This window comes from Perkinsus marinus, assembly GCF_000006405.1.
Source record: "Perkinsus marinus ATCC 50983 genomic scaffold scf_1104296957170, whole genome shotgun sequence".
Lineage (NCBI taxonomy): Eukaryota > Perkinsozoa > Perkinsida > Perkinsidae > Perkinsus > Perkinsus marinus.
In genome coordinates this window covers 44,721-70,529 of record NW_003207229.1, presented here as the reverse complement: position 1 = coordinate 70,529, position 25,809 = coordinate 44,721, and the positions used below count along the sequence as shown (strand labels likewise).

Genomic DNA, 25,809 nt, shown 5'->3' with positions numbered 1-25,809 from the left:
ACACTTCGTAAATTCAAGCCCACTCGTTGCTGATCCCCACGGGAGGCGAGAAATGGACTCTAGAGCGTTCAGGCCTTGCGCCGCCCACTGATGAGTCGGTATGCAGGCCTGAACGGATGGTCAGTACCCACGTGATTCGTGACAGGTACTCACTTATAGGGGAGCACCCAGGAGAGCACCACCTCGTCTCAGAAAGGCAGAAGTGATCTCTCGGGTCAACGTATAGATCAAAGCCATCTTGATTCGCATTCAAGTTGACATCGTGCATGCAGCTGTTTTGTACGGGAAAACGTCCATTCCAGGAGACCTGGAATCAAACGCGAGCACCAATAGGGTGTCATCATAGACACACACTGTTTACCTGCTCACTAGGTAGAATTGCATCAGAAGTTTCAGCGTTGATAGCAACATGGCTATCGATGACTGGGGCTGGGCTCGTCACCAAGACGCGGACTCCCAAGGTCGCGGTCGCCTCTTGTTGAGAACTGTCACCATGCACAATTGCAGTCTCGCTACTCGTCTCTTCGGTCCCCGCAATCTCGGCCGCGAATTCATCACCGGATACCTTGCCAGGCTGTGCAGTCACACCCTCCATGCCGATGTCCTTAGCGTCCGGACTGCTTTCCACAGAGGCAGCTACCTCCTCAGTTCGAGTGTTACCAGTCATTTCAGCATCACTCCATTTATTTTCATCTAGACTAGGGTGGCTCGCATTTTCCGAACCAGTACTGTCGGTAGTAACGTCTGATTGCTCCACGAGATTGCTTGAGCTTGTAAGGAGCATTACGGCCTCATGAGCTTGAGGGTCGTCCTCAGTTGCGATAGGGTGACTGGTATTCGATATACTCGAAGTCTCCATGGCAGAAACTACGATGGTAGTCTCCTGTATCGGCCATGCTTCTCCATCGGTCGCTTTGTATTCCTCGTGGACATCTCCGTTCGAACTCGTTCTAGCGACAACAGGCAAATCATCGTCGATCACTTCTTTCTTATACACGTTTTCAGTTGTATTTGCGAGGTCGGAAGGATCACTCTGATTCTCAACCTCACCTTCCCCTTCAGGACTTCTTTTCTTGACCAGGAAGGATTTGTGTTTAGTGTGGTTGCCAGTATACTCTGGAATATTAGGAGGTGACGACTCGGGATCCATTGAGACAACGAATTTGATCTTGTCAACGCTACGACCAACGAGAAGGATTTCACTCTCTTCTCACAGACCAGCCACTGTAATCTCGTTCGATGCTCCAGCCCTGTCATTGTTCGACCTGGGCTCGTTATCATCGTCATTGTTGGAGGTGTCGGAGTCGTTCAAATTGAGACAACCTTCGAACACTAGTATAAATCGGCAATGTTGACAAACAGCAATGATGAATGCATGAAGCTCGGAAACGGACAGCGGATATCGTGGCCGCGCAACGTATGGCCGATAAGGAGACGCGAGACCCTGTCGGCTGTCATAAGTGGGTGCCTGCATAATCATGAGCAATCAATGTGTTGGTGCAGATACACGATCGTGTTGGAGAGGAAGCTTACAATTTTCTAATTTTGAGTTTGCGGACTTCGTCGATCAGTTAAATTGATTCAGTTCCTGTCGTTGTGGTATTCCCACCAACTAGAGGTCATAGCATGTGAGGTAGAACTCTCGCTCTCCTATGCTAACATGCAATCCTTACCCAACATAACACCGTTCGACAGGAGCACGGCTGAAGTGAAGCTCAACAAACCATGTACTTGACCGATTCACTGGCTTCGTAGCCAACTAGCCCATCTGATCGCTCCACGTCTGTGTATGAGACTTGCCATTTGTGCAGAATTTACAGTCATGGGAAGCCTCGCAATGCATTGCGAGTATATAAGATACCATTTGCCTCAGCTGAGTTCTAATGGGGTATAAGCCGTCTGTGGCATGCCATTTTAACGCTATGACGTTCTTCTATCACGGGAGATATGGCCTATGGTATTCTTCATCTTTGAACGGGCGATCTCTATCCTGGATGCCTTGGACATATTCTATGCAGCTAACAAAGAAAAACGTTGGTGACTTTCGGACCATCCTACGGTCTGTCACGGAAGTTCTGGTCGATCTCATCATAGATCATCTTCAACAGCGCTGAAATTACTAGGGAAAGATTGAATGTGTCGTCCTTCCCGTCGTAGTCTGCTTGGGAGTGGTTGAAAGCGGTCATCCGTTTTTGGCTCAAATGCATATTCGGCGAGCGAGGTGGAAGATGCGCACATCGCGGGCGTAACAGGTTTCGCCAACTCGGATTTCGCCAAGTAACCACCGCACAGATTTCATTTGCCAAACACCAAGACAAGCGGTCAAATACGGTATATTACGCTGATAACACCGGGTCGGCGTTTCCGATACTGGACTAGAAAACGGCGGAGTTCTTGGTGAAAGAACGATTTGGTTGGAGGCGGAGAAATGGTTGGTATAACACCTACGTAGGAAGGAATTCAGCAACTCTTGCTGAATACTGATTTCCGCGACTTGGCATGATTCATGAGTATACGGGTTTTGCCTAGTCGTCGGAAGACACAGATTATACCAACATTCAAGAAATTGTGCAACCAGCGGAGCGAAGTGTAAATAAATTGTTATAAACAATTTATGGACCAATTGTTAGTCTTGTGAAGTTTATAATATAAACATGTCATCACTCTGTTTCCATCCCATGTTTCACTGTTTTCATTCATCCTTAATGGGTCGTGTAACGTTACTGAGTCCGATTTAGTATCTAACAGTCTTGAGTTTATGGAGTTGGTGGATAACAAATATGGTGAGGTTAGTTCTGTGCCGAACTACGATAGTTCGTCTGTCTCACCACAGCCTCATCTTGTGTCCAGCTTACGCATATACATGTCCTTATTCCATCCTCTCTCATTTTCGTCCCTCATTCGTGACGTGACACGCTCTCTTATGAGTCCCGTACGTCACGTTTCCCATTTGTCAAGAATCTTAATACATTATGAATGAGTTACCACGGTCCATGTAGGTCTCATGTCTCGGTACTTACAGTGCAACACTGGTGGTTTCGTCATGAAACCCGTGTGCCATGTAGGGTATATGGTCGTTATTGCGCTTATGTCTCTGTACTTGCAGTGCAACACTGATGGTTCCGTCTCAGTCTTGTATTGATATTCTTGATTCCGTTGTGGTCCACAACTTGTGGAATCTTACTGAAATTTCAGTGTAAACAAGTTATTGGTAAGTGGTGTATGAAATACTAGAAAGTAGAAGTGCTGACAATAGCCATATCTGATTTCAATTGATTGAGTTTATTCTGCGTATTGTTATTGTTTTGCGTTTGAAGTTCCGGGAAAGATAAAAGACACTCTAACACGGCGGAAAAGCCCACTCACCGAATTATCAAATATTTACACACAAATGAAAGATACTCAACCACAAAATTAGTGCATACCTTCCTAACAGCGAGTCACGAACCAACAAGGCAAGAACTTGGCATTCTACACGCAAGCGAGATAAGATCTCTACGATCTGATGTCATTACAACTCTCGTAGGATCTAAGACGTAACAATCACCTCGGCCGACACGTGATGTGTGTCGGGTTACACGTCAAGACGCCTGGCTCAAGGAGCTGTTCCCAAAGCTCAGTCTGAAACGAGTGAAGAGTATTCGCATCCATATTATAGTCATAGTATTATGTCACGATGTTTCATGTAAGTCGAAAGTCAACGAAAGTCCCATGGTCATCTGTCGGAAATGATCTGATATGATGAACAACTCATCATGAACTTGAATATCACCTTCAAAAGTCTCGAATCGAGACTCTAACCAAAAACTGCCAAGTTGACGCAACCGTCATCCGCGGAATTCTGTCATGCCATGAAAATCAGCAAACATGTTTCGGCGACAATTTACGGCGAATACTGGTTATAAGCTGAATACGCACAAGTTTTAGGCAAATCATGCGTGTACAAGAGCTTTCACCTATTGAATTAATTTGTTGGCAAATTCTGAATGACCCCATTTTCTACGATAAATTCGCTGATTCCTGGTTTAGTTTGGCTGCGTTGAAAGTATTCGCCTAACAGAGCGAAAATTATGGTCCTATCCTGCACAGAAACGGATTTGGACCACCCCTTGTAGGCAAATTACATGCTATGAAGGTGGTTTGCGCGTACGGGCGAGCGAATTCGAAAGTTTGGTGAACGGTCATACCAAAAATTTCGTCGAAACCTGTTCGCTACAGATACCAATGCGCTGTAATTCCGTCTGCGAGGGGGTTATAAAGGATTTTGCCGACTAGTCATTTGACCATTCGGTTACAGGTTTCGCCAAGTTTGGCGAGTTGGCGAAACCTGGTGCTCCGCACATCGCTCCGCCTCAGAAGAGCATATTTCGTCAAGGTCGTTGCCTCACGACAATTGTTTAATGCTCAAGTCCTGAGATAGAGGCCATAGTTAAGCTTGAGTTTAGTTTGCGTAGAAAGCTCTTACCGCTCTTGCCAGCCGTTCGTAAGGTCTCCATTATACACGTAGGCAGGAGCCCTTACCGTCTTAAATAGTCCTCCGCAGGATTTTTTCTCGAATGCTGGTCTTAGCCTTCCACGCTGGTCTTCTCGGCTACGTTGCGGCTGCCGGCTGCCGTAAGGCTATGTTCAGTGACCATGCCAATCACGAGGTCGTCATCTCACCGTTGCCTCATACCTACACTGAAGAGCATCAGTTGCCTGCTACCTTCGACTGGCGTCATCACAATGGTGTCAATTACATCACCAAGGTTCTCAATCAGCATGCTCCGAAGTACTGTGGCTCCTGCTGGCTCCATGCTGGTGTTGGTGTCATCAACGACAGGCTCAAAGTGGCCAACAAGGCTCAGTTCCCCGAGGTCAACGTAGCTCGTCAAGTCGTCCTCAACTGCGGACGAGACATAGCTGGCTCCTGTCATGGTGGCGAAGACTTTGGTGTTTACAAGTTTGCCCATCTCGAGGGTCTTCCGGACGACCAATGCCAATTTTACCGGGGCGAGGACGGTCAGTGCTCCCCGATCGACAACTGCATCAACTGCGACCCTCCGGCCGGTACCGGGCCTTGCTATCCTGTTCAACGTTATGGTCGCTATTTCGTCACTGAGTTTGGCAAAATGTCCAACCCCACTCCTCACATGATCAAGGCCGAGATCTATCGTCGTGGCCCTATCAGTTGCGCTGTTGACTCCAGCGTGGTCGAAAACGGCAAATACCATCCTGGCGACATAGTGCGCGCGACTACTCCTGGGAATTGGAGTTTGGATCATGACATAGTCATCATTGGTTGGGGTCAAGATGAAGACGGTAAAGAATATTATATCGTGAAGAACTCATGGGGGACCTTCTGGGGTGACCAAGGTTACTTTCTTGTCCAGTCCGGCATCAACTCAATGGGAATTGAAGAGAACTGTGCTTGGGCAGTGGTCGACCCCGAACCTCGTGTCGCCGACTACGGCCCGCCTGATTGGATGCGCATGTTCCCAAGCGCATTCAAGCCGATGGAAGACACCGTCGTGGCCGATCTCGTCGTCGTGTCATAAGACTGTTGTTAGAAAGCAACGTATTCATGAACACATTCGTAGTTTGCAGTTTTCTCTGTCATGCTGAATTGTATTCGAGTGTACATCGTATTCAAGACTAATGCATACTGTGTCATATCGAGACACGGAGGAGAACATTGATTATTGCCGCGCTATCCTGGTCGTTGCAGGACGTAACACAGTGCTGTTGCAGTTGGATCAAAGGAGTATTTATCATCCTATTTTTGTACTCGGTAGTGAAACCGTTTCATGCTTTGCGTACGCTACTGAAGATATCAATTATAACGAGTGTGAGCACAGCGCGAGCTGTCATCACGCGAACGGATGAATAAGTTAGTCGTGTGATTGGTGGTGGTGACAACTACACAAGTGATCCAGAAGTCTTTCATTAAGTCGTAAGATCGAAGTCGTCAGACTTAATGACTCAAGCCCTTCTTGTTGCGATATTTGGATCCTTTTTGATTTGCTCTCCTGGCTGGCTTCAATAGACTCGTTGCCAGCTGTAATCAACTACCATCTCGTGAACCAGTGTGGTATCGCGTTGCCTTATACTGCCAAAGAGAAAGTCTTACTAAAATCCACGATAAATTCCATCGCGATAATAACACGCTAGACGACCGAGCCTGAATCAGCGCCGCCGCTAGTGGTATACTTCAAAATTACGGTATAAATTATTTTCGACAGCACTTTGATTGTCGAAAGTGACAGCAATTGTCTTTCTCGACACCTTCTGCATACTTTCAACAGCAAGTTGTCGTATTTGATTGTTGCCGCCAATTTGACAGCAAATTGGAGTGCGACCGGCTGACAACCAACCTTGTCTATTTCGTATACTCCAATTTTGCACGTATAGCCGCATCAGGAGGCAGTCCTCAGCACAATCTCACAGCGATGGTGGAATTCAAGTGACTTTGAAATGAAGTTTGTAGTCCCATACTTGTTGATGTTGCTCATTCACATGAAGTTGACTAGCATAAATCAAGCATTCCCTCTAGCGTTATCGTAGTCTAAATCGATTGCGCGCGCCATAGTGTTGTGTGCTGTCTAAACTTGTCCTAAACGAGAATTTAACTGTCCGAAGTCGACAACTTTGTTGATAGTTCAGTCCCTGAAGACGAATGGGACATAGCCATCGGTTTTATGGAAGTCTGGTAGTCTAACTCGAGGGAGTCACTGCTGGGAAGCAGGCGGCCAAGGTTCGATTCGCACAGATGTTATATTCTAAGACGCGATTTCCATCCGTTCACTTCGCTGCAAATAGCATGGAGTTATCATGAGGAACACCACATGTAAGCCTACCATATACGATATACTATGAATCACACATCGAATCGCCAGTGGAAGGTGACTCCCTAGCTAATACAGCTTGAGATAGTCTGATGAAGCATACTGGCATGTACTAGCCTCTACTATGAACACTTTCGTCTTCTTTGTATTAAAATTGCCTAGCGAGCGCCCCTTCGGTAAGATCCTCTCTTGAGCGCTCTGCTACGCCCTAATACGATAAACCATAACTTCAACTTCCAAAAACCATCCCAACTACTGCTTTATGAACCCCAAGAAGACTGACTCGGCCACGACCGACCCCCCAGAAGGAGATCACCGCCTGCAGCTGCGACTCCGCAAGAAGCAGTACCGAGCATGCAGTCCTTGAGCATGTCAGTCACACTTCCCACTACAGATGCAGCACTGGACCTGATGCAAACCTTAGTAGTACTACCATTACTGGCCTATACAAGCCTATCATCTTGGGTGATAACCTTACCCCGAGAGAGGACCTAACGTTGTTATAATTGAATGGAGAAATCGTTAAGACGACTATAATAGATTGCGCTGGAGAGCTGAGAAAATGCAAGATTGCAAGATGGTATCTTGCACGGCTTTGGTCGTCGTCGTGCTGCTACAGAAGCATTTGAAGAACTGAGGAGGTTCATTGCGAAGCTAATCCCGTATAATGGTCAACCAAGCTTGTTGTGTGTACGTTGGCAGTCTGGATTTCGAGGTGAGTCTACTGGGATTAACCTGAGGCGCTCCTTTGAGTCGCCCACAGAGTTTTTCGATATTCCCCGAAAAGCTACAGCGATCCTACTGCCCTATATAAGCATCCCCTTTCGCTCTGTCACGCCCCTTGGTCTCCTATATGGCCCTGCATAGTGTCCTGAACATTCGCCTTGGCATATCTCAGTCTCCTTTCCCGAAAGGACCAACTCGAGTCCCTTCGCTAGTACCCTATTTTCCTGTCAGGTTACCGAGAGTCAGCTAGGTGATCATATGAAGTCAGCTGGTGATGTGGAATCGGTCGATATTCTGGTTCGTAGAGATGGCAAGTCCAAGGGTTGCGCGTAAGTCATCATCATCACCATCCAGACTACGGGCATCGACTTCTGTTCGCTCAGTCTTGTCGAATACAAGACTGAGGAGGCTGCCGAGAAGGCTATCGACACCCTCAATGATACCGAGGTCGGCAAACGCAAGATATTCGTCAGAGAGGACCGCGGGCCCATCGAGGAGATGGATCAAGATGCTGCCACTACCCGTCAGGGGAAGGGCAAGGGCGGCAAAGGCAAGGGTCAGTCATCGTCTGTCTCATCGCCCCTGGTATGTTGCTCCTTAGGTAAAGGAAAGGGGAAGGGCTTCAAGGGCCGAGATAGAATTCGCCCATTGAAGGTTGGCGAGAAGGACGTCCACAGGCTGATCTATGTTGGCAATGTGAGCTACTGTCCTCGACCGTGCCCTCCTGTTTTAATGCTTTCTCTAATAGTTGCCTTGGAGGACTGCCTGGCAAGATCTTAAGGATCTATTCCGCGAATGTGGAGACGTGATCCGTGTCGACATGGCTGAGGGTTGGGATGGAAGGTCGAAGGGCTTTGCCACCATCCTCTTCCAAGATCCTGAAGGAGCTCAGAAGGCTATTGGTGAGACCTGCTAGAGTAGCTCTCAACTGTTAGGCAATTCCTTTTAGAAAAGTATAACGGTTACGAGCTCCAAGGACGTAAATTGTTCGTTCGTGAGGACCAATTCTTGAAGGAGGACGGAACCTATACTAGAAGCCGCAGGTCGAGTAGTCAGAAAGAAGACCATCCAGCTGATGCCAATGTCGCTCAAAAGGCGCCGCAGGTTGTTGCTGCTGATGACCGTGATGACTAAGTCGAGTTGCGTACTTCGCCATCACCATCTCAACCGATCTCTGTTGAAATTACTATAAGTATAGTGACTATCATTTGGTGAATATGGTGAAGTCGTTTCTAGTTGTTGCCTTTCCAACCGTCTATGTGGCGGTGGAAGCGCTAGAGACAACGTCGATTTTCTTTCATTACGAAGGTGATCGTTGGATGTTGTAGAAATGGGGACTATTAGAGTATCAATTTATGAGTTGGAAGAAGCTACTTAGTATCGGGTATATTACGATACAGCACATTGCTACTCGCAAGTTGATTAATAATAAACTCTCCATTGAGTAATTCAATATAAGGTTGCGTTATGAGTTACACTAGGGAGGCGATACAAGTCACAGCCGATGTCACACGTTTCAACGTTTGTCATATTCAAAACGAAGGGTGTACAACGTGATAAGGGGTGTCGCCTTTTATCGTCAGATAAAGATAAGAGGCTATTCCAGTGTTCACTCCTGGGGGGGGACACTGTAATAGCCCGTCGTACCAGAATAACGTTTATCTCATCCAATCAGGGTCTTAAGAAGTATGGTAAGAGACCCTATTGGACAGGACGTCCCTATACACAATATCGTTCATCAATCTAAGCTTCAATACACAGTAAGAAAATGGACCATTGAAGTATCATGAGGCTTGAAAGTCGGATGTTCCACCAGGCCATGCTGTACCCCAGTATAAATCGTTTCGATATTCGAACCGTGGTCTCAGTACTGGGGAGATCATCTCCCGAAGATACTACCTACCTATTCTGATTATCCAAAGAGATAATACTATCGTAGTGAATACTTGGTAGAGATGGAGCTGAAAACAAGACATGAATGAACCGAGGAGTATCATAAACCTAGTGCTGTGTTGTGGAACACGACCGCTATATGCTTGCTACAAAAGGAAGAGCAAGATCGCTGGGTTTGGCATGTTCCTATTTGTGGTCGACTCATGTCCACCGAAAGACCCGTGAACTAGCTATGCTCCCTATGATACCCGATGACGACAAAACACAAGTTTGCAGTAACGTTGTACTTCACTGGATTTGCTAAACACGTTTGTATTGTGTCTCCATCATCCTGATTATGAGTTGGGTAGTTTCTTCAAGAGTGCGAACGAGTTAAACGGCTCGATTTGAAGGACCGACGAGACTTCTCATTGGTGCTCCTACAAGGCGCCCAACACGTCAGAATGCTGTGTAGGCTGATACTCGTGAGTATTGAGGTTAGATTGGAGACTACGACAACTCCTTCGTTCCTATGAGGCTCTCTTTTCGTTCCAGTTGTCAACAATTCTCATTTTCCCCTTGACCTAAGCCTCTACAACTTAGCAAAATAATTCTCCCAGTACTCAACTCAAAAAACCTCCGAAATGGAGTTACGGTACAGAGAAAGTGTACATGGTAGTGCAAGACAAGTCTCCCACTATAGGGATCCAGTTCGGTGCCGATAGAGCTCTTCCTCGACCTGATAAAGAGATTGCTGCTAATTGGAGATGAAGGCGGGAGCAGCTACAGCGTCACCTCATTCACTCGCTGTCGAAGCGATTCGTTCTCGTCTTGCAAGGATCGGCATTGTTGAATGAGAATCTTTGGCGTCTGGAAACTTTGCTTATCTACAGTCACGGAGCACGGTGAATGCGAGCAGTATCCTCAACAGTCCAGCTCTCACCTTTCCGACTTTGACTGAACACAACGGCATTGAGTCTTCCTATCTCCCTATCGCCGTTTTGTGATGAAGCATATTTACTCCAAGCGTGGAAGTAGAGGCCGAGCAAATAGTCCTTCTTATTGTCTAGCAGTAACCTCAGTGACCTCCGCCAAAGCTCCTCGTAGCGGGCCTACACTGCTGAACTGATACCGGACCTACTTCAGTTCGAAAGCCTACCCTCTTGTTCTCTTTCTGTGCGAGGCTGTGCCGCAAGTCGGACTTCTCTTTCGAATGCCTCTGTCCCTCGAGCCGCAGATGACGCTCATTTTCAGCCATCACCTTCGCATAGGCTCTGAGAAGAGGGTTGATGGACACGATGATTCATCCCTCATCCCTACACGTTACGAGGATCTTACTCATTGAAAGTGGCGGTACCACCACCAGTTCGCCACCACTTGAGCTCTTGTTTGGCATCAACTACAGCAGCCTCGAGTACTCGGCACCTTTGACTCAGCCGTTCAACGACATGCTCCAGAGAATGCAGCACATCTGACCGCCACGTTCAGTCCGTGAATGGTGATGAGAAACCTCTACGTTCTGTCTCGGTCTCGTCCTCTCCTCGACCAGTAAGTGCATCTATGAGCCTCTCGAGTGTCCCTCGGTCATCATCCTCTTCTTCGTTATCGCCGTCTGAGGAAGGGAGCACTTGTTCATAGAGTCTTCGTAGAGTTGCTCACTCCTTGGTGTAGTCGTCAGCGAGCTTGATAGAGAGGGTAAAACCTGCAGGGATGAGTGCCTCGAATGGTTGCAAGTTGACGGAATCCTTACTGGGTCGACAAACACTACCGGTGGAAACTCTGCAGAGATTAGAGGAGCTGTAGTTGCCGGCAACATACCAACGTCTTCCTTCAGAGTAGCAGACTCCTCAAGGAGGGCTACTTTCTCCCGCAAGCGTCGCAGCTGGAGTTAGCGATCCCATTCAATAGCGTTGAGAGACCATACCTCTTCCTGAGCGTCGTCGTGCTGAAGATCTCCGCATCGTTCAGTGAGAGAGTGTATCTGCTACTGGCGCTGTACTCATGGTCGATGATGATGATAATGCACCAGCTCACCTTCTGTTCGCGCTTGTCCAGTTCCACCTTCAACATTCGAGCCTCTGATAGAGCCAGATCTCGCTCGTCTGTTACCTAGCGAGTGACATAGGCATTGCTCTCCTGGACGACCCACTTTCTCGAGCTCTTTAGTTGTTCTACTCAGCATCTCCACAGCTTGATCTCTATCTGCTGGATGGAGTACTGATGCACTCGGCAAGGGAGGGATGGCAGCCTGCAAGCCAGCTATCCCCGGCCGAAGCTCTGAAGTGTGCCTCTCTTGGTCGTTATTTCGCTGTAGTGTGCGCACTGTGCTCTGACCATGCATATTGAGGCATCCACAAGCAGTGAGCTACAGCAGCTCACCCTAAGTTTTCCCTTCAACTCCTCCGCTTGCACTGCAAAGGCTTGCAAGGCTGAGACCAACACGTTCTCATCGCCTGATGGTATTCGCTCACTCCTCCTCTCGAAAACAGTGGCCCTCCTCTCTTCTTTCAATGATTTCCTTTCCTCCCCCAAGCGTGTCTGTTCATTCCGCAGATTTGTCATCACCCGTTCGATTTCCTTCAGAATGTCTGACTCTTGTTTTTCCAAGGAACTTTCCAGATTTTCGTTGTTCTCTAGTACAGGTTGCATCTGCCACCTTCCGTAACAATGCTAGCTAAGCTTTCTTGGTTACCATTCTGCTGAGTCTTCTACCCTTGGCCGCAGAGAGAAGTGCCTTCTGTAGCTTTGCTTGAGCCTTTTGTACTTCCCCTAGGGTCACTGCTCTATACGGCATATCAACGTTCTCACTCCAGGTAGGCACTACATTATGAACACAAGGGCACTATCAGAGGAGGAAGCGACAACAGAAGCAGCATGCCAGTGGCCATGTAGAGAAGCTCTGCGTCACCCCAGGCTCGGCTACAATGTACCATTTCAAAACAGTCTTGTTCGTCTTCAGGCCTCCACGCCTGATAGTTCAAGTCGTTCTGCATTAGGATCCTGGCTCAAGGACCACTCTGAAAGCTTATTGCTGCTGCCTTTCAATGAAAAGGTGAGCCTGGTTGACCATACCTTCATTTTCTTTCTATCTACCTCAGGTATGGCCTCTGATCCCCATACACACAAACGTTGGAGTAACTGAATCCAGCGGCTCTAGTCCAATGGCTCTAGATGCTCTAGTTTGCCCAGTTGTATTCTCGTCGTGATCTCAGCTTCGCTTCTTTCACCAAGCATTCACTAATGCTGTTGGGATAGGGCTCGTATCGTTGAACGGCTCTCTCGACGGAGCTCACGAATGAGTCTACACCTTCCGCAGCAAGGGAGTTGCTATACTTGCACGGCTGAATATGTATGCCTCATACAAGGCCCTTGTAGGGATGTCTAAATTACCCTAAATCGGCACTGCACACACTCTCTGACCACGTGTTGGGTTATCTTCATTTCTTCAGTGTGAAGTCGTCCGTTGATGATTTCAGTCACCCAACGAGGAGGAGTATGGGCCGGGGTTTCTGCCATACTTTCACAGTGTTTGCTGATTATAGTCAACTGAATGGTGAGTGTACACACTAACAATAGAGCGTTTTTCCTGGGATGATAATACAAGCAACGCCTCAGCAACATTACTGACCACATACCAGAGCTGGTAGTGCTACCGTGATTGGATTCCGATGTAGTGATCGATAGGAAAATATTGCTTTTGTAGTAGTCACCCTCGAAACTGATATTGACAAAGAGTTCCAACGCAAGAAGTCATAATAGCGAGAAGACCAGTGTTCAGCAGGGGAATGCCACACCGTTTGAATACACACCACTATAGAAATCGGAACATTACATAGTCTATACGACGGACTATGACTAGCAATAAATCTCTTCCTCCAACTTAAGTTAGTCATGCTGACAGTCAAGCGAGCTCTCTACTTGGCGGTAGATCAAGAGGACCGTCATAAGTTGCACTCAGTGAGGAACCATTGGCACTTTCTTGTTGGCTCCTCATCATCATTACGTTGATTGATGCCAACTCAACAGAACCAACAGTAGTATGATCGAAACCTATTTAGGGACCTTCTGGAGGCGCCCCTGTTCCGAATAGGCTCTTCACAAGAATGACGACTTGATTAACAACATAAAGCCAGAAAATGAAGTTGAGTATCCTCTGAAAGGTACTCGGTGGTTGGGCCTGCCGGATCCCCATCTGCGGTCCTTCAGACGATTGCTCTTGCTCGCTATGGGGTTGGGTCTCCTTACCAGACACGACAGTGTGGTCCATAAACGGTTGAGTATCTGAGAAATTAATTCCTTAATCAACACACTAACAAGCATCCAAAAAGCCGAGATGATGATTCAATTCCACCGCCTAAAAGACGATTATGTCAACTCCATGTTACTCTTAGGTTGATGGCCATCTGCTGGTTCTAGCATACTGGCGATCTCCACATTGTGACCGCCCATCATAGTCTTTGCAGCTGCATCAGGCACTGTGCTCTTCCCACCCTTGAGTGGGTCGTCAGCTAAGATCGATGCTTTGTCCAACGACACCGCGGTAGCACAATTGACTAACCTCGTGCTTTCACATACACAGCCATGTCGTTGTTTGATTTCACCACATGAGCCAAGACATATTGCATTCCTCTTTTCCTGTCCACATAGAGAGCTCTCGATAACAATATGCTGCCAGAGAGTATCGCCTGAATCAAACCTTGGAGTTTACCATGCCAGGATGTGCGCAGAGTGTGGTATTAGAGAATGGTAATAAGTGGGGAACTACCGGAAACAAGTCCTTGAGTGCCTCCACCTTCTCAAAAGTTCGAAAGCTTCCCAACACAGGTACAAAGGAGAACATACCACCGTAACCTACAAAGCGTTTCATACCACTCCTTTCTCAAATCGTAACGACGACTCACCTATGAACTTCATCAGGATCTCACAAGTGAATGTGAAAAGGAGATACAGTGTTATCCAATAGCGTGCTGCATTGAGATCAGAGGTAGCGGTGAAAAGAAGGCCCAATATGAACTCAATAAAATACTTGATCATCGACACCGACGCCATCATCGTGTAAAGGCTTTCGTCCATCTGAATGACAACACTATGCTAGTGCTGATGAATTCCACACGGGGGTCCTACCGCGGCCATTTGCTCGTTAGAAACAGCACCAAATCTGTCATATATCCTCCTTCTCTGTGGGTCCGAGAGCAGCTCCTGACACTGTGCAATCTTCATAAACATAGCCTGACACCACGACGACAACAACGATGGCACCGCTACATATTGAGAGAGCTTACCTCACCCTCCGGGGTCGGATTTCGGTCCGGATGATATTGCAACGATGCTTGCCGGTAAGCTCTTGACATGTCCCCCTCTGAAAGGAAGAGACTCTTCCATAACGAGACCAAAAACCGCGACACGATGGCTCTCGTCACATACAAATGACCCCTATGGTGCACGCTGAGGATTCGGAGGTGTGGTACGAGTTATATCACATAACCCTCAACTTCGACGATAGTTGCAACGATTTGGAATGATCATCATCCGATTGCAAAGCTCCAACAGAGTATCTCAACACGCCTCTTCAAGTGCCGACGACCACACGAGTCTACTACTAGTGATTGTTCCGGCCGGATCCAGACCGAGCAGCTCGTAGCAGTTCTCCTCTGGCCTTTGTATCTCATTCATTGCAACCAACGCTAGCACCGCTACTGCCAACGCCATCCCTGATCACACCAAACAGGGTGAGGTCGGCAACACCTGTCGACGCGTTGCCTTTCTACCTGTCCTTTGGGACCAATTCCTGGCTGGTGAAGTTAAATATCTCACTAGAGGACCGAGGATGAGAGCGTGCAGAAAAAAATTAGCCATCGGGGTGACCAATGAGCTCCTGCGATTGCTCCTAAACCAAGTGAATAACCCAACACGCTCAGAATATGAAAACTTTTCGGCGCCTTTTACTACAAAAATCGATGCAGTAAAGCTGTGAAAGCCGTTATTGCACATGCCCGCGCGCAGCAGTTCTCGCGTGTTGGTAGTTGAAAAGGTGCCGCCGTGCGACATTTCTGCAGTTTCCCACCAAGTGCCGACCCTGAGTTCCAGATCGTCTGGTATAGAATCACAATATCTAATAGGGCGCACTTCACTCTCTATTCGAGTCATGATGTGCCTGATGCATAGGTCTTCCATAAACTTGATTACGTCACAGCCCTGCTCCCAAGTTTTGAAAGAATCAGTGAAAAGCTGCCCAAGGACTTGTGGCCTGTCATGGAGATGATGATAGCCACTCGACAGACGTGTAAGCAGTTGAGCGGCCGTGGCATAAATACATAGCGCACATCAGCTGATTTCTGAGAGAAGTTCTCTGTCCAGAGTAGCAACCTCTAAGAGACCTTGCCGAGATACCTTGAGCACGAAATAGTACCCTAACATTGTTAGGGTCGTAGTAATGTTGCACTTGTGATGACGACATGGGGCTACCCGACCCTCTCCGTATCTCTCAGCATCATTTCCGAGCCTGTCACAGACAAGACATCCGGCAATCATCAAGCCATCAATAAGCATCTCTGCTAACCGTCCTTGCATGTCCTCTAGCCTAGAGGCATCGGGGGTCCTCCCGCCACATATACAATTGAGGTATGCTTCGCTGGAGGCTCTCCAAACTAAGGAAGCCCTCACTCCAGTCTCGACTGTCCATCATTAAGACGCTCATCGTACGGGTCACGCGCCATAAATTGTAGCGCGCGCCCACGGAACACAACGCACACATCGCGGTCATCACGCCCCACGTTGTGAGGCGTGAAGTTGGACTACCTAAGGTTTCTTATTAATGTAATGTTATAGGACGCGTTCCTCAAGTGAGGAGCGTTGGGGATTCCTATTTTTAAGGTACGCCTTGAGGAGCAGTTCCTTAGTTGTAGACCCAATGTCTATGCTGATCGGCTTGGGCCGATGGTGCGCAGAAACCTTCGTCAATGACGAACAACTGGAATTCGATCAGGCCGCGTCCTCCATCTCCAGAGGAACTAGAAGAGCAGTTGAAACAGTGGCCGAGGAGACTTCTCCGAAACCCCTCGATCAGTCAGCAGCGCTGTACAGTCCTTTGATCGTAACCGCTGGTATCTCGTTGACTGTGGTGGCAGTCAGCTCGGTTGCTTCCGGTATGTTGGCCTCCCGTTATTCGTGGGAAGTCCTCGAAATGCTGGCCATAGTTGATCAACTTGTCGAGATAAGGATATTCGCTTGCGGTTATCCTCTGTTCCGCTTGGGACTCTTCTGCACTGTATCAACCTTACTCATCCTTATCTTCCGTCGAATGGGGATGCGCGCATCTACCCATCAACGTATCGAAAAACCCATGGATGAGCGGGAGACCGTTCCACCTCTCATTGAACGGGTTAACGAGCACTTGGACGCTCCAAAAGGCTCGGCACTAGTTGAGAGAGTTTTGGAAGTTCTCGCACTACCTGAGGGTACGGAGGCGAATCCTAACGGCTTCGAATTTGTACATATCCAAAACCAACCGCATTACGTCTATGTCGAGAAACGCTCATTGACGGTGGGAAGCGCCAAGGCCGGTGAGAAGGCCCTGTCGCAGTGGCGAATAACGGTGCACTTCCGTGGTCAACGCTGGAATAGGGTCCGCGAAGTCATGTCCATGAGAAGTGAAGAGGAGTGGAACTCCCAGTGCACGGGATCGGAGGTGCTCCCTGTCCTAGCTACTTGAGTGGTATGCATGCAGATGTAGGTGATAAGTGTCCGAGGAGACCTCCTTCAACAGGGGTCTTTGGAGCTGGTCAGATGCACCTATGCGGGTGTGCCGTTCACTGTCAGTGCAAGAGAGGTGTCACAGTTCCGTATTAATACGAAACACAAACACTGCTGAAAGGTTCTGCAGTTTCGGACATGCCACGAGCAGGACGACAGGAGTATCATAGCCTTCAGTAGCGAGGGAACAGATGCGTAAGCTGCGTGAAATAGACGAACAATTGAATTCACCAGTTCGTGATCTCGTTACTTGGCGTGGCTTTTCCAGTGCAAGGCTGAGCGTAAAAAATCCTAATCAACTGGGAGAGAACTCATTCCTTGATGGACTTATTCAACGAATTCTGACGAGTTATCCCTGTCTAAATGTCAGCAGAGCACCAAGTGAGTCTAGGTTCAACATATCCGTCAAGGAAGGGCATACTAGGGCCCACCAACATCTCGGTGGATGGGTCATAGAGCCTCTCGCCAGAGAAGCCGATGGTACATCATTGAAGGTCGTCTCGTGTGTAGATCCGGGCGGGTGAGTTACCTCACTCTGACCTTGATTATAATTTTAGTATACTGGGCTGGTGAAGATACGTTCCGTTATCTGTTCTCAACTGGATGGGCTGGCGAGGCGCGGTTGAGCTGTGTACGAGTCTTAACAGCTTTATGGAAAAAGTACCAGACAATTGAAACCATGAATTAGAGGGATCTGCCAGCTGTCACGTTTGCTTTACCGACCCGAACTGTTGTGTTTTTCATCTGCACTTTTCAAGCATCTTGTTCATGAACAGAACCATCGAATCCATCTGCTTTCAGCGGAACCGGCTCCACGAACAGTGAAATTGATACCCGCAATTTCCAATCCCAGCTACCCTTCCCGATGTAATCGATCGTATTAAGGCACATCTCCAGGCGGCGGCATAGGTGCCCCTCTAAACGTAATCGATCGTATTAAGGCATATCTTCAGGCGGCATAGGTGCCCCTCTAAACGTAATCGATCGTATTAAGGCATATGTTCAGGCGGCGGCATAGGTGCCCCTCTAAACGTAATCGATCGTATTAAGGCATATCTTCAGGCGGCGGCATAGGTGCCCCTCTCAATGTAATCGATCGTATTGAGGCATATCTTCAGGCGGCGGCATAGGTGCCCCTCTCAATATAATCGATCGTATTGAGGCACATCTTCAGGCGGCGGCATAGGTGCCCTTCTCAATGTAGTTGATGGCTCTAAGGCATGTCTTGAAATTGATCGTACTAAGGCATATCTTGGTGTAGTGGCATAGGTACCCCTTTCCATTTAATTGATCGTACTGGGGCATATCTTGGTGTAGTGGCATAGGTGCCCCTTCCCATTCAGTTGATCGTACTAAGGCAAATCTTGGTGTAGTGGCATAGGTGCCCCTTCCCATTTAATTGATCGTACTAAGGCATATCTTGGTGTAGTGGCATAGGTGCCCCTTCCCATTCAGTTGATCGTACTAAGGCACATCTTGGTGTAGTGGCATAGGTGCCCCTCCCAATGTAATTAGATGTACTGAGGGATTTCTCGGTCTCCAGCATAGGGACAGCCTGTACATCCTCAACATTCCCCTGGACCTGTTCTCTCGACCTGGTGTCGAACTCGAGTGTATCGCCCAATTGAAGGACCCATGAAGAATTCTGCTGATGAACTACTCTTTCAAGGGCTCATTCATACCGGAGGAAATATGAATCTCGTCGAGAGGAGGAGTCGTTGTACCACTTTTGCTTCCTTTATTCGTAAGTCACTTTATTTCGTAGTAATCAGCGATCGAAGTTTGGCTTACAATCACTTATCATACTACCAATGCCGGATGATACAACACATTGACACTGAATATGAACAGAAGCAGACAGTAGTGTTATATTCGCGAGATCGGTACACTTCTCAGACACAACAATGTGCTAGTGGCCGAGAGAGGAATATTTGACAAACACGACACAGGGCTATCGTTCAGCGCGAAGCCGATCGAAAACAACTAGCTACCAGTAAAAAATTCTGTTGAAATCCAGAGTTGCACCACGAGAGATATGTGATCATTAGCTAGACTTCACCGCAACTGAATTGTCAACCAAAAATCAGTCCTTAAGAACTGCTCTGTCCTTGGCTATGGTTCCAAAGATCTGATCTACCTTCTCGGCGCATTCGAAATAGGGGTGATCTTTCACGGAGTGACGCTCCTTCATTTTGAAGTACCTGGAACCAACTACAAACGACCTAGATATGCCGCTATGAACTCCCATCATTATCCATGGTGGGTATACAGTTTGCATTCACTCAAATGAAAGAGTGCCAGACTATCCAACTCTAAGACTCCAGCGTAACGTTTTAACATTCGCCAATGTCAAATTGACATAAATCTACGAAGGGATAGTTTCAACTCGAATATGCAAGTCGAAGAGAGTGCCCGGGCGCACCATTTTTTCATGTTGGGATACTTATCCAAATTGAGCCCGAGCCACAGATGTAACCTGAAGTAAACGGAGAGCGCTCCAGCTAAATAACAGGCTCTAGGGAAAGGAGTCGTTTAGTTTGAGTTAGAAAGCTTCTCACTGGGCAACAAGAGGGAAGACCGCGATGTCAGCCAATGTGAAGTTACCAACAAGGTATTCCTTCCCCTCGAGATAGCCGTCCCAGATAGCAACTTCCTTGCTAAGAGCCTGAGGGACAAACATTAACAGGTGCGGCAGGTACGAGCAAAGAGTGTCGACCTCAATTTCGGCTCCAAGTTGCTCTTTCTTCTGCCCTTGGAAGAAGACTTGGTAAGCGACATTCTTGGGATTAAAACTTTGCTCGAACTCATGAATATATTGAATGCACGCAGCCATCTCAGCTGGTGAGTGAGGCGTCAACGGAACCTAAGCTCGGATAGACCCAGGACGAGTGCTGAAGCCTGGGGCGCATACTTGATCGGGAAAGGCCATGTCCAGATACTGTAGAGCCGCCATGCTATCACGTAGCACGAGAGAGCCATGCGTTAAGCAAGGTACTGTGCCTCGTGGGTTCATGGCCAAGAGCTGGGGAGTTTTCTGTTCCCCCTTGAAGATGTCGACCTGATGAGAGCATGACCATCATCGGACGTTCTCTGGCCAAGCTACTTCTTTCCTCTCATACGGCAGTTTTTTCTCCTTGAGGACTATTTCGACTCTCATGCAGTTGTTAGATGGAGAGTAAGTGAACAATGTGAGTTGGCTCATCAAGAAAAGACAATTGTTCCGAACGGTATTCTATGAAAGGATGATAAGAAGAACCGAAGATACGCGGGTATTCTCCAGTTCCTATATATTTCCTGGCAGGAAATTCCTGCGTGCATGTCACATATCACATGCAGTATGTGGGATTAGCAATTGTGGCACAGTAAAGAAGTGGACAGGTCAACAATCTGGTAGAGGACGGGATTTGACTCAACAAAGTTACGCGGATGCGTCTGGGGCATGCAAGCTATCGCTTTCGTCTGAGCCAACGAACGGTAGCGTGACAAGTTGTCAAGTGAGAACAGAGGCGCACGACAACCACACCGTGTGGAGGCGCAATATGGGTCCGAGCGTATATCGCGCACCTGGAATCGAAGGTCGATACAACTCATGACATTCAAATCCGGACTGTAGAGGATCGACGGCATTCGGTTGTTACAGACACCGGTTTTCACTGTGTATACGCATGCACATGTCCCAATACAGTGAACTGTCCTCCAGAGCCACCGGACCTCCCAAAAAGGACAAGATCAAAGCTCTGTGGTAGATTCTCATGATCGAAAGTCACTTAAATCGAAGGCCCATTTGCACTGGTTAGCGATAAAACTCGCCATTACTGGGATTCGCCGCAATTCTAGTTAAAGTTCCCACTAGCTGAGCTCCCATTTGTTTGTCTTGAAATTCAGGACAGTTATGAACCCATGCTCGGCATGGTGTCCTTAGCTGAGTTACTCTAAAGGCGCATCAATGTGAACTTCAGTTTAGGTGGTTAGATATAGTGTAGGTGAGTTGCCTAGGTATAGTTAGCTGCAGTAGTGATGTCAGAGCGACTGCAGGCACCGTCAAGATCGCCAATACATATCAAATACGCCATAAATTTGCGAGAGCATTCAGTATTGTCATCAATCACATCATATGAGATAATGCCTCTGGCTTTAACCATGCCTCCAAATACATGTGCTCCTCGAGTAAACTGTGGGTCGGAACTGTCCTTTAGTTTCTTGGCTGATTGTTCTTCGTGTGACGAGTTAAGATTACGTCATCTCGACGGTGGACCCACCAGCCCACTGTAGAAACGCAGACACGCTGGTTAAAGTGCGATACGCCTCTTCTGAAATGTTGGCACGATGATAAAAGCTCATAGAAAATCGTAGATTATCATTGTCTGGCGAGCACCATGCGTTGAGCAGAGGTGATGCCATGAAGTGTGTCAATCTTGGCACAAGCTGCGAAGAAAGGATGCTCTTCGAGTGAAGGCCGATCTCTCATATTAGAGTACCTGAATCATCGAAAGACGTGTGCCTGTATGCGCCATTCGAAAAGAAACTCTCCCTCTACCGCGAGAACATACTATGTACTATGCTCACAGATTTCCGTTAAAGAACGCACTCACCATCGCCGTAGATTAGGATAGTCGGCGAGGTCCAAGCCGAAGCATTCAGTCAACCTAAAAGTCATAGACATATCTACCATGATTATCAAAAGGACGCTTCCTCACTGCGCGATCAAAGGGAACACCGCGATGTCCGCGAGACTGAAGTCATCAACAAGGTACTCCTTATCCTTCAAATAGCCGTCCCATATAACAAGCTCCGCTTCCAAAGCCTGCATCCAAGTCAATGCTAATAGTCGATCGCAACAACCGGACATTCCTACTTCTATTTCCTCTGTAAGTTGGTCTCTGCCCATTCGCTGCTGGAGCACCTTATGGGCGACGTTCTTAGGATCAAGATTGCATTCAAACTCGTGAATGTACTGCAAGCACTTGGCCAGTCGAACAGGATCCTTTGGTTGCAATCGTATCTGCTCAACAGCCTGTCATGAAGGCCCCCAGTCGGTGTTGGGAGAATATATGTTCGCTTCCCTCAGGAGTTTCCTCACTAATTATACAAGTCTACATACAAATTCGGGTAAAAGCATACAGAAACCAATGACAATTTCCTCGATTTTCCTCAGATTTTCCACAAACGTCACCTACACATGAAGTTGACTACGTGCACGTTTTCTCACACCGCCCCTAGTAGTCGATGTAACCTTACGTCTCTGTTGAAGACCGCGTCGACGTACTGCATAGCCGCACAGCTCTCCGTGATGATTATATCATCGTGAATAAGGGTTGGAGTTCTCTGCCGTGGGTTGATAGTAGTGTACTCGGGAGTCCTATGTTCACCATTAGTTTCATCAATCTGAACAATCTCGTCACATTAAGGAACTATCTCTCATGAGCTCTACCATCTTTTTGTTAAATATAACGCTTTTCTCCCTAAGAGTAAGGTCAACTCTAAAGCCATTGGGAGATACACCATCCGTAGTGTACAAGACGACTCGATCGTTGCTACTCCGTATATCTCGGAACAGCGCTGGTGTCTGGAAGCAATGACGGTTCTCAAGAGTCCAGACGGCACAGACTTACTTTGGCTGCCTCAATACTGTCACGTCGATGGACCTCCTGGGAGTTCTTTCTCCACCGTGCGAGGTCTTCATGTTCCTTGCCACTCGAGCTCCTAGTTCGGCGTGATCCTGAGTAACTTGAACCCATAACGATATAACCCTGAACCGGGGAGTAATCCATCTCCGGGCCAATGTAACAGCGGACTTATCAACTCAACAACGCGGAGTGCCCTTGGTAACATCTCTGTATAAAACGAGAGGAGCACAACGCCAACCAATAATGGACTTTAGCAGCCACATGAATTCAGAATGGGTCGAATAAAAAACGGAGAAATGAACTGATGGCTCGTGAGATCGTTTATGGTATATCAAAAGTAAAGTAACGAGATTGTTCGTCATCATCACATCACCGTTGGCGATGCGAAGTGCTACCGCATTTCACCAGTCATTGCTGTAACAGTTTATGAATTTGCTTTGCTCCGCCGCGCGACTTTAGCTAGACTCCTCGGATAGGAGAGACGTCACGCGCCACGAAATTAACCTCTGCACGACCATATGTTCAGACCGATAAACCTTGCCGTGGGCAAACAGTTTGGACATACAATGCTGAGGGATTTCATGCAGCGATAAACTCTAGGAGATACCTTCACCTATCACCATCCACCTCATGCTTACGGAGGAGTCCAAAATGATCCGCATGCTAAACCATATTGTCGACAAGCATCAGAAAACAGCATCGTACGCACTAGTACCTTCCGGACCGGCCTAAGTGACGTCTGCCATGATTATAGAAATTATCGTTCTTTTCCACCAATTTGTCCAACGCTGTTTTATGGACCTCTTTGGGGCCTAGTCGTAGTATATCACTACTCGTAGTTCTTCTATCAACTGTTCCTGCAGTCATCAACAACAACAACAAGCTGCTGCTGCTGCTGCTGAGAAAACTCCAACGCCCATCACATAAGGAGTAATACCATCATCTTACTCGATACGACAACCCATTAACACCTCTATAGCGGCTAGTGCCTCGTCAGTAACAGGCTGTTATAAGTTGCGATGGATCTATCTGACCGCCAAGCAAAAACTTCTAGGACACGAGACTTTGCCGCTCACACTGCATGGACCATGCAGTGTGAGCGACATTCTTCCCATCGTAACATACCAGGTATGTTGCGATGCGAGTCACTACGATGTTGCGAGGCAGCCACGGTCATCAAAACCTACCAACCAAGATAATGCAATAATACAATAGAGGAAAGATGTCTCTTGGATATGTAGTTGTGAACCGTATTGCCGTATGCAGACAACTGTATCAGTCATTGGAATTTCAGCAGTCCGCACGAACCGTGCGGCACAGTGATGCACATGTAACCTTAACTAAGTTGAGGTAATAGAATACAAAATTTCTCAACGACCATTGCGAAAAAACGGTGCAAAGAGCACAGGAACGAGATGGCAGACATCGTCGACATAACAGATTGGAGTTGAAAGTTTCACATCAGACTTTTTCAGTTTCAATTCTACATTTTTGGGTTCTAACAGGGGCCGTATGCGGATCCTGATGCAACAGGTGAGTCAGAGTATTTACTCAGATGAAAAAATCAGATGGTGAGTATTAACCCCTGATTCGCTGATTTTCTACTCTGGAGCGAGAAATCAGGATCATCGCGATGATATGTGAATCTCCGAGCTGATTCGCGAATCTAACGTTGATTTTTTGGCTGATTAATACTCTTACTCAATATGCCTTGCTCATGAGGCTGATTTTTCGGGTGATTCCATTAAATCTGAGTATTTTCGAGAATCAGGGAATCAGAGATTGGATCAGACATTTTTGACAAGACGAAGAATATAGTCGCTACGCCCCACATCCAAAAGTGACATTTTCAAGAAAGGAGGAAAATGTCACTTTGAGAGGGTAGAATCTGGTAAATTCGCCCCAAATTCATGAACATTTCCCGTTCCGCTATAACAATGACTAAATAGTGAAAGAAGATCTTTTGTCGCACGTGTACACATCCGTACTTCAAGATGTTCACTCGGAATCCGACAATCCCTCAAGAGGATCGATGAAGGGCATTTATTGTTTTTATGAATACTTGATTGAATTAAGGAATGCGTAATTCACACCGTGTGGTTGCATGTACTACGTGCGCTAAACCTCCATCCACCGTTATGTATCGTGTGATCCCATAGCTGAACTGGTTAAGGGTGTGCTTCCACGTGCTCGAAACAGGGGTTCTATTCCCGGGCAGGGTTATACTGATACCCTGTATGCACTACGTGCGCTATAGTATAGCTATACCTCCTTGTACTGTCTTATATTGTATAATCTCACAGCTCAACTGGTCAAGGATACACTTTCACTTGATCAAAGCCGAGGTCCTATCCCCCGGCTCTAAGCACCTAAGCCATCGCAAGCAGCAGAGGAGGTTTACCGTGGCGCGCGCTGAAGTCGTGAATCAAGGTCGAGAATCAGAATCAGGGTTTGGTACCGGGGGTCCGGACCCCCGGTACGAATCAAGGCAAAATAACGTGAAAAAATGGAGATACTCACGGCGTGAGTATGATTCGGAATCACACGCTGAGTAAAAATCTGATTCTGAATCTTTGGCGTTCTCGAGTTGAGTAAAATACTCACGAGTATGAGTTTTGAATCACAATCACGTTGAAAAAATCTAGAATCATCATTCTTACTCACTGGGTTGAGTAAATACTCTGACTCATTGGTTCACAATCAGAATCAATGGCTGAGTATGATTCTGAATCAGGAATCATGATTCTGAATCAAGAATCGAAATCAACGCTTGAGCGAAATCAGGAATCAGGAATCGTACTCGCGAATCCTGAATCTGAATCTGGAATCAGTAATCATACTCACGAATCATGAATCTTACTCATGAATACGGAATCTGAATCAACACTTGTGAATCATGGTGTGAGTTGAATCAAAATCGGAAATCAGATAGTGAGTTGAATCAGTGCCTGTGATTCTCGAATCAGTATCCGCATACCGCCCCAGGTCGACCAAGGCCCCTGAGGGGC

General features: G+C 47.3%; 8 protein-coding genes across 8 annotated transcripts; 3 read left to right on the top strand and 5 right to left on the bottom strand.

Annotated features, from left to right (window-relative positions):
- Positions 1-340: 340 nt before the first annotated feature.
- Pmar_PMAR003984 (hypothetical protein) lies at positions 341-1,150 on the bottom strand (the record flags this gene model as incomplete). Its single annotated transcript, XM_002774899.1, has 1 exon — positions 341-1,150. One exon carries the CDS (start codon positions 1,148-1,150, stop codon positions 341-343), a length of 810 nt encoding a protein of 269 aa, XP_002774945.1.
- A 3,406-nt stretch (positions 1,151-4,556) lies between these two features.
- On the top strand, positions 4,557-5,593 carry Pmar_PMAR003983 (preprocathepsin c precursor, putative; the record flags this gene model as incomplete). The annotated part of the gene is made up of 1 exon (XM_002774898.1): positions 4,557-5,593. One exon carries the CDS (start codon positions 4,557-4,559, stop codon positions 5,535-5,537), a length of 981 nt encoding a protein of 326 aa, XP_002774944.1. The 3' UTR covers positions 5,538-5,593.
- Positions 5,594-7,448: 1,855 nt separating this feature from the next.
- Pmar_PMAR003982 (splice factor, putative) lies at positions 7,449-8,968 on the top strand. The gene is made up of 6 exons (XM_002774897.1): positions 7,449-7,539; positions 7,782-7,879; positions 7,934-8,106; positions 8,152-8,246; positions 8,299-8,452; positions 8,500-8,968. Exons 1-6 carry the CDS (start codon positions 7,492-7,494, stop codon positions 8,682-8,684), a joined length of 753 nt encoding a protein of 250 aa, XP_002774943.1. The 5' UTR covers positions 7,449-7,491; the 3' UTR covers positions 8,685-8,968.
- A 1,347-nt stretch (positions 8,969-10,315) lies between these two features.
- On the bottom strand, positions 10,316-10,680 carry Pmar_PMAR003981 (hypothetical protein; the record flags this gene model as incomplete). Its single annotated transcript, XM_002774896.1, has 2 exons — positions 10,316-10,534; positions 10,582-10,680. 2 exons carry the CDS (start codon positions 10,678-10,680, stop codon positions 10,316-10,318), a joined length of 318 nt encoding a protein of 105 aa, XP_002774942.1.
- Positions 10,681-13,476: 2,796 nt separating this feature from the next.
- Pmar_PMAR003980 (DNAJ, putative) lies at positions 13,477-15,299 on the bottom strand (the record flags this gene model as incomplete). Its single annotated transcript, XM_002774895.1, has 9 exons — positions 15,191-15,299; positions 15,023-15,133; positions 14,705-14,781; positions 14,547-14,651; positions 14,324-14,495; positions 14,188-14,273; positions 13,981-14,107; positions 13,808-13,930; positions 13,477-13,703 (listed from the first exon to the last, which is right to left on the bottom strand). The coding sequence occupies exons 1-9, from the start codon at positions 15,276-15,278 to the stop codon at positions 13,477-13,479; spliced, it is 1,116 nt and encodes a 371-aa protein (XP_002774941.1). The 5' UTR covers positions 15,279-15,299.
- Positions 15,300-16,332: 1,033 nt separating this feature from the next.
- Pmar_PMAR003979 (hypothetical protein) lies at positions 16,333-17,133 on the top strand (the record flags this gene model as incomplete). Its single annotated transcript, XM_002774894.1, has 1 exon — positions 16,333-17,133. The coding sequence occupies one exon, from the start codon at positions 16,333-16,335 to the stop codon at positions 17,131-17,133; it is 801 nt and encodes a 266-aa protein (XP_002774940.1).
- A 2,113-nt stretch (positions 17,134-19,246) lies between these two features.
- Pmar_PMAR003978 (Glutathione S-transferase A, putative) lies at positions 19,247-20,405 on the bottom strand. Its single transcript, XM_002774893.1, has 6 exons — positions 20,278-20,405; positions 20,086-20,232; positions 19,891-20,037; positions 19,733-19,839; positions 19,597-19,650; positions 19,247-19,375 (listed from the first exon to the last, which is right to left on the bottom strand). The coding sequence occupies exons 1-6, from the start codon at positions 20,374-20,376 to the stop codon at positions 19,258-19,260; spliced, it is 672 nt and encodes a 223-aa protein (XP_002774939.1). The 5' UTR covers positions 20,377-20,405; the 3' UTR covers positions 19,247-19,257.
- A 1,126-nt stretch (positions 20,406-21,531) lies between these two features.
- Positions 21,532-22,912, bottom strand: Pmar_PMAR003977 (Glutathione S-transferase A, putative; the record flags this gene model as incomplete). The annotated part of the gene is made up of 7 exons (XM_002774892.1): positions 21,532-21,652; positions 21,767-21,820; positions 21,872-21,978; positions 22,030-22,176; positions 22,413-22,559; positions 22,606-22,740; positions 22,787-22,912. 7 exons carry the CDS (start codon positions 22,910-22,912, stop codon positions 21,532-21,534), a joined length of 837 nt encoding a protein of 278 aa, XP_002774938.1.
- Between the last annotated feature and the right edge of the window lie 2,897 nt (positions 22,913-25,809).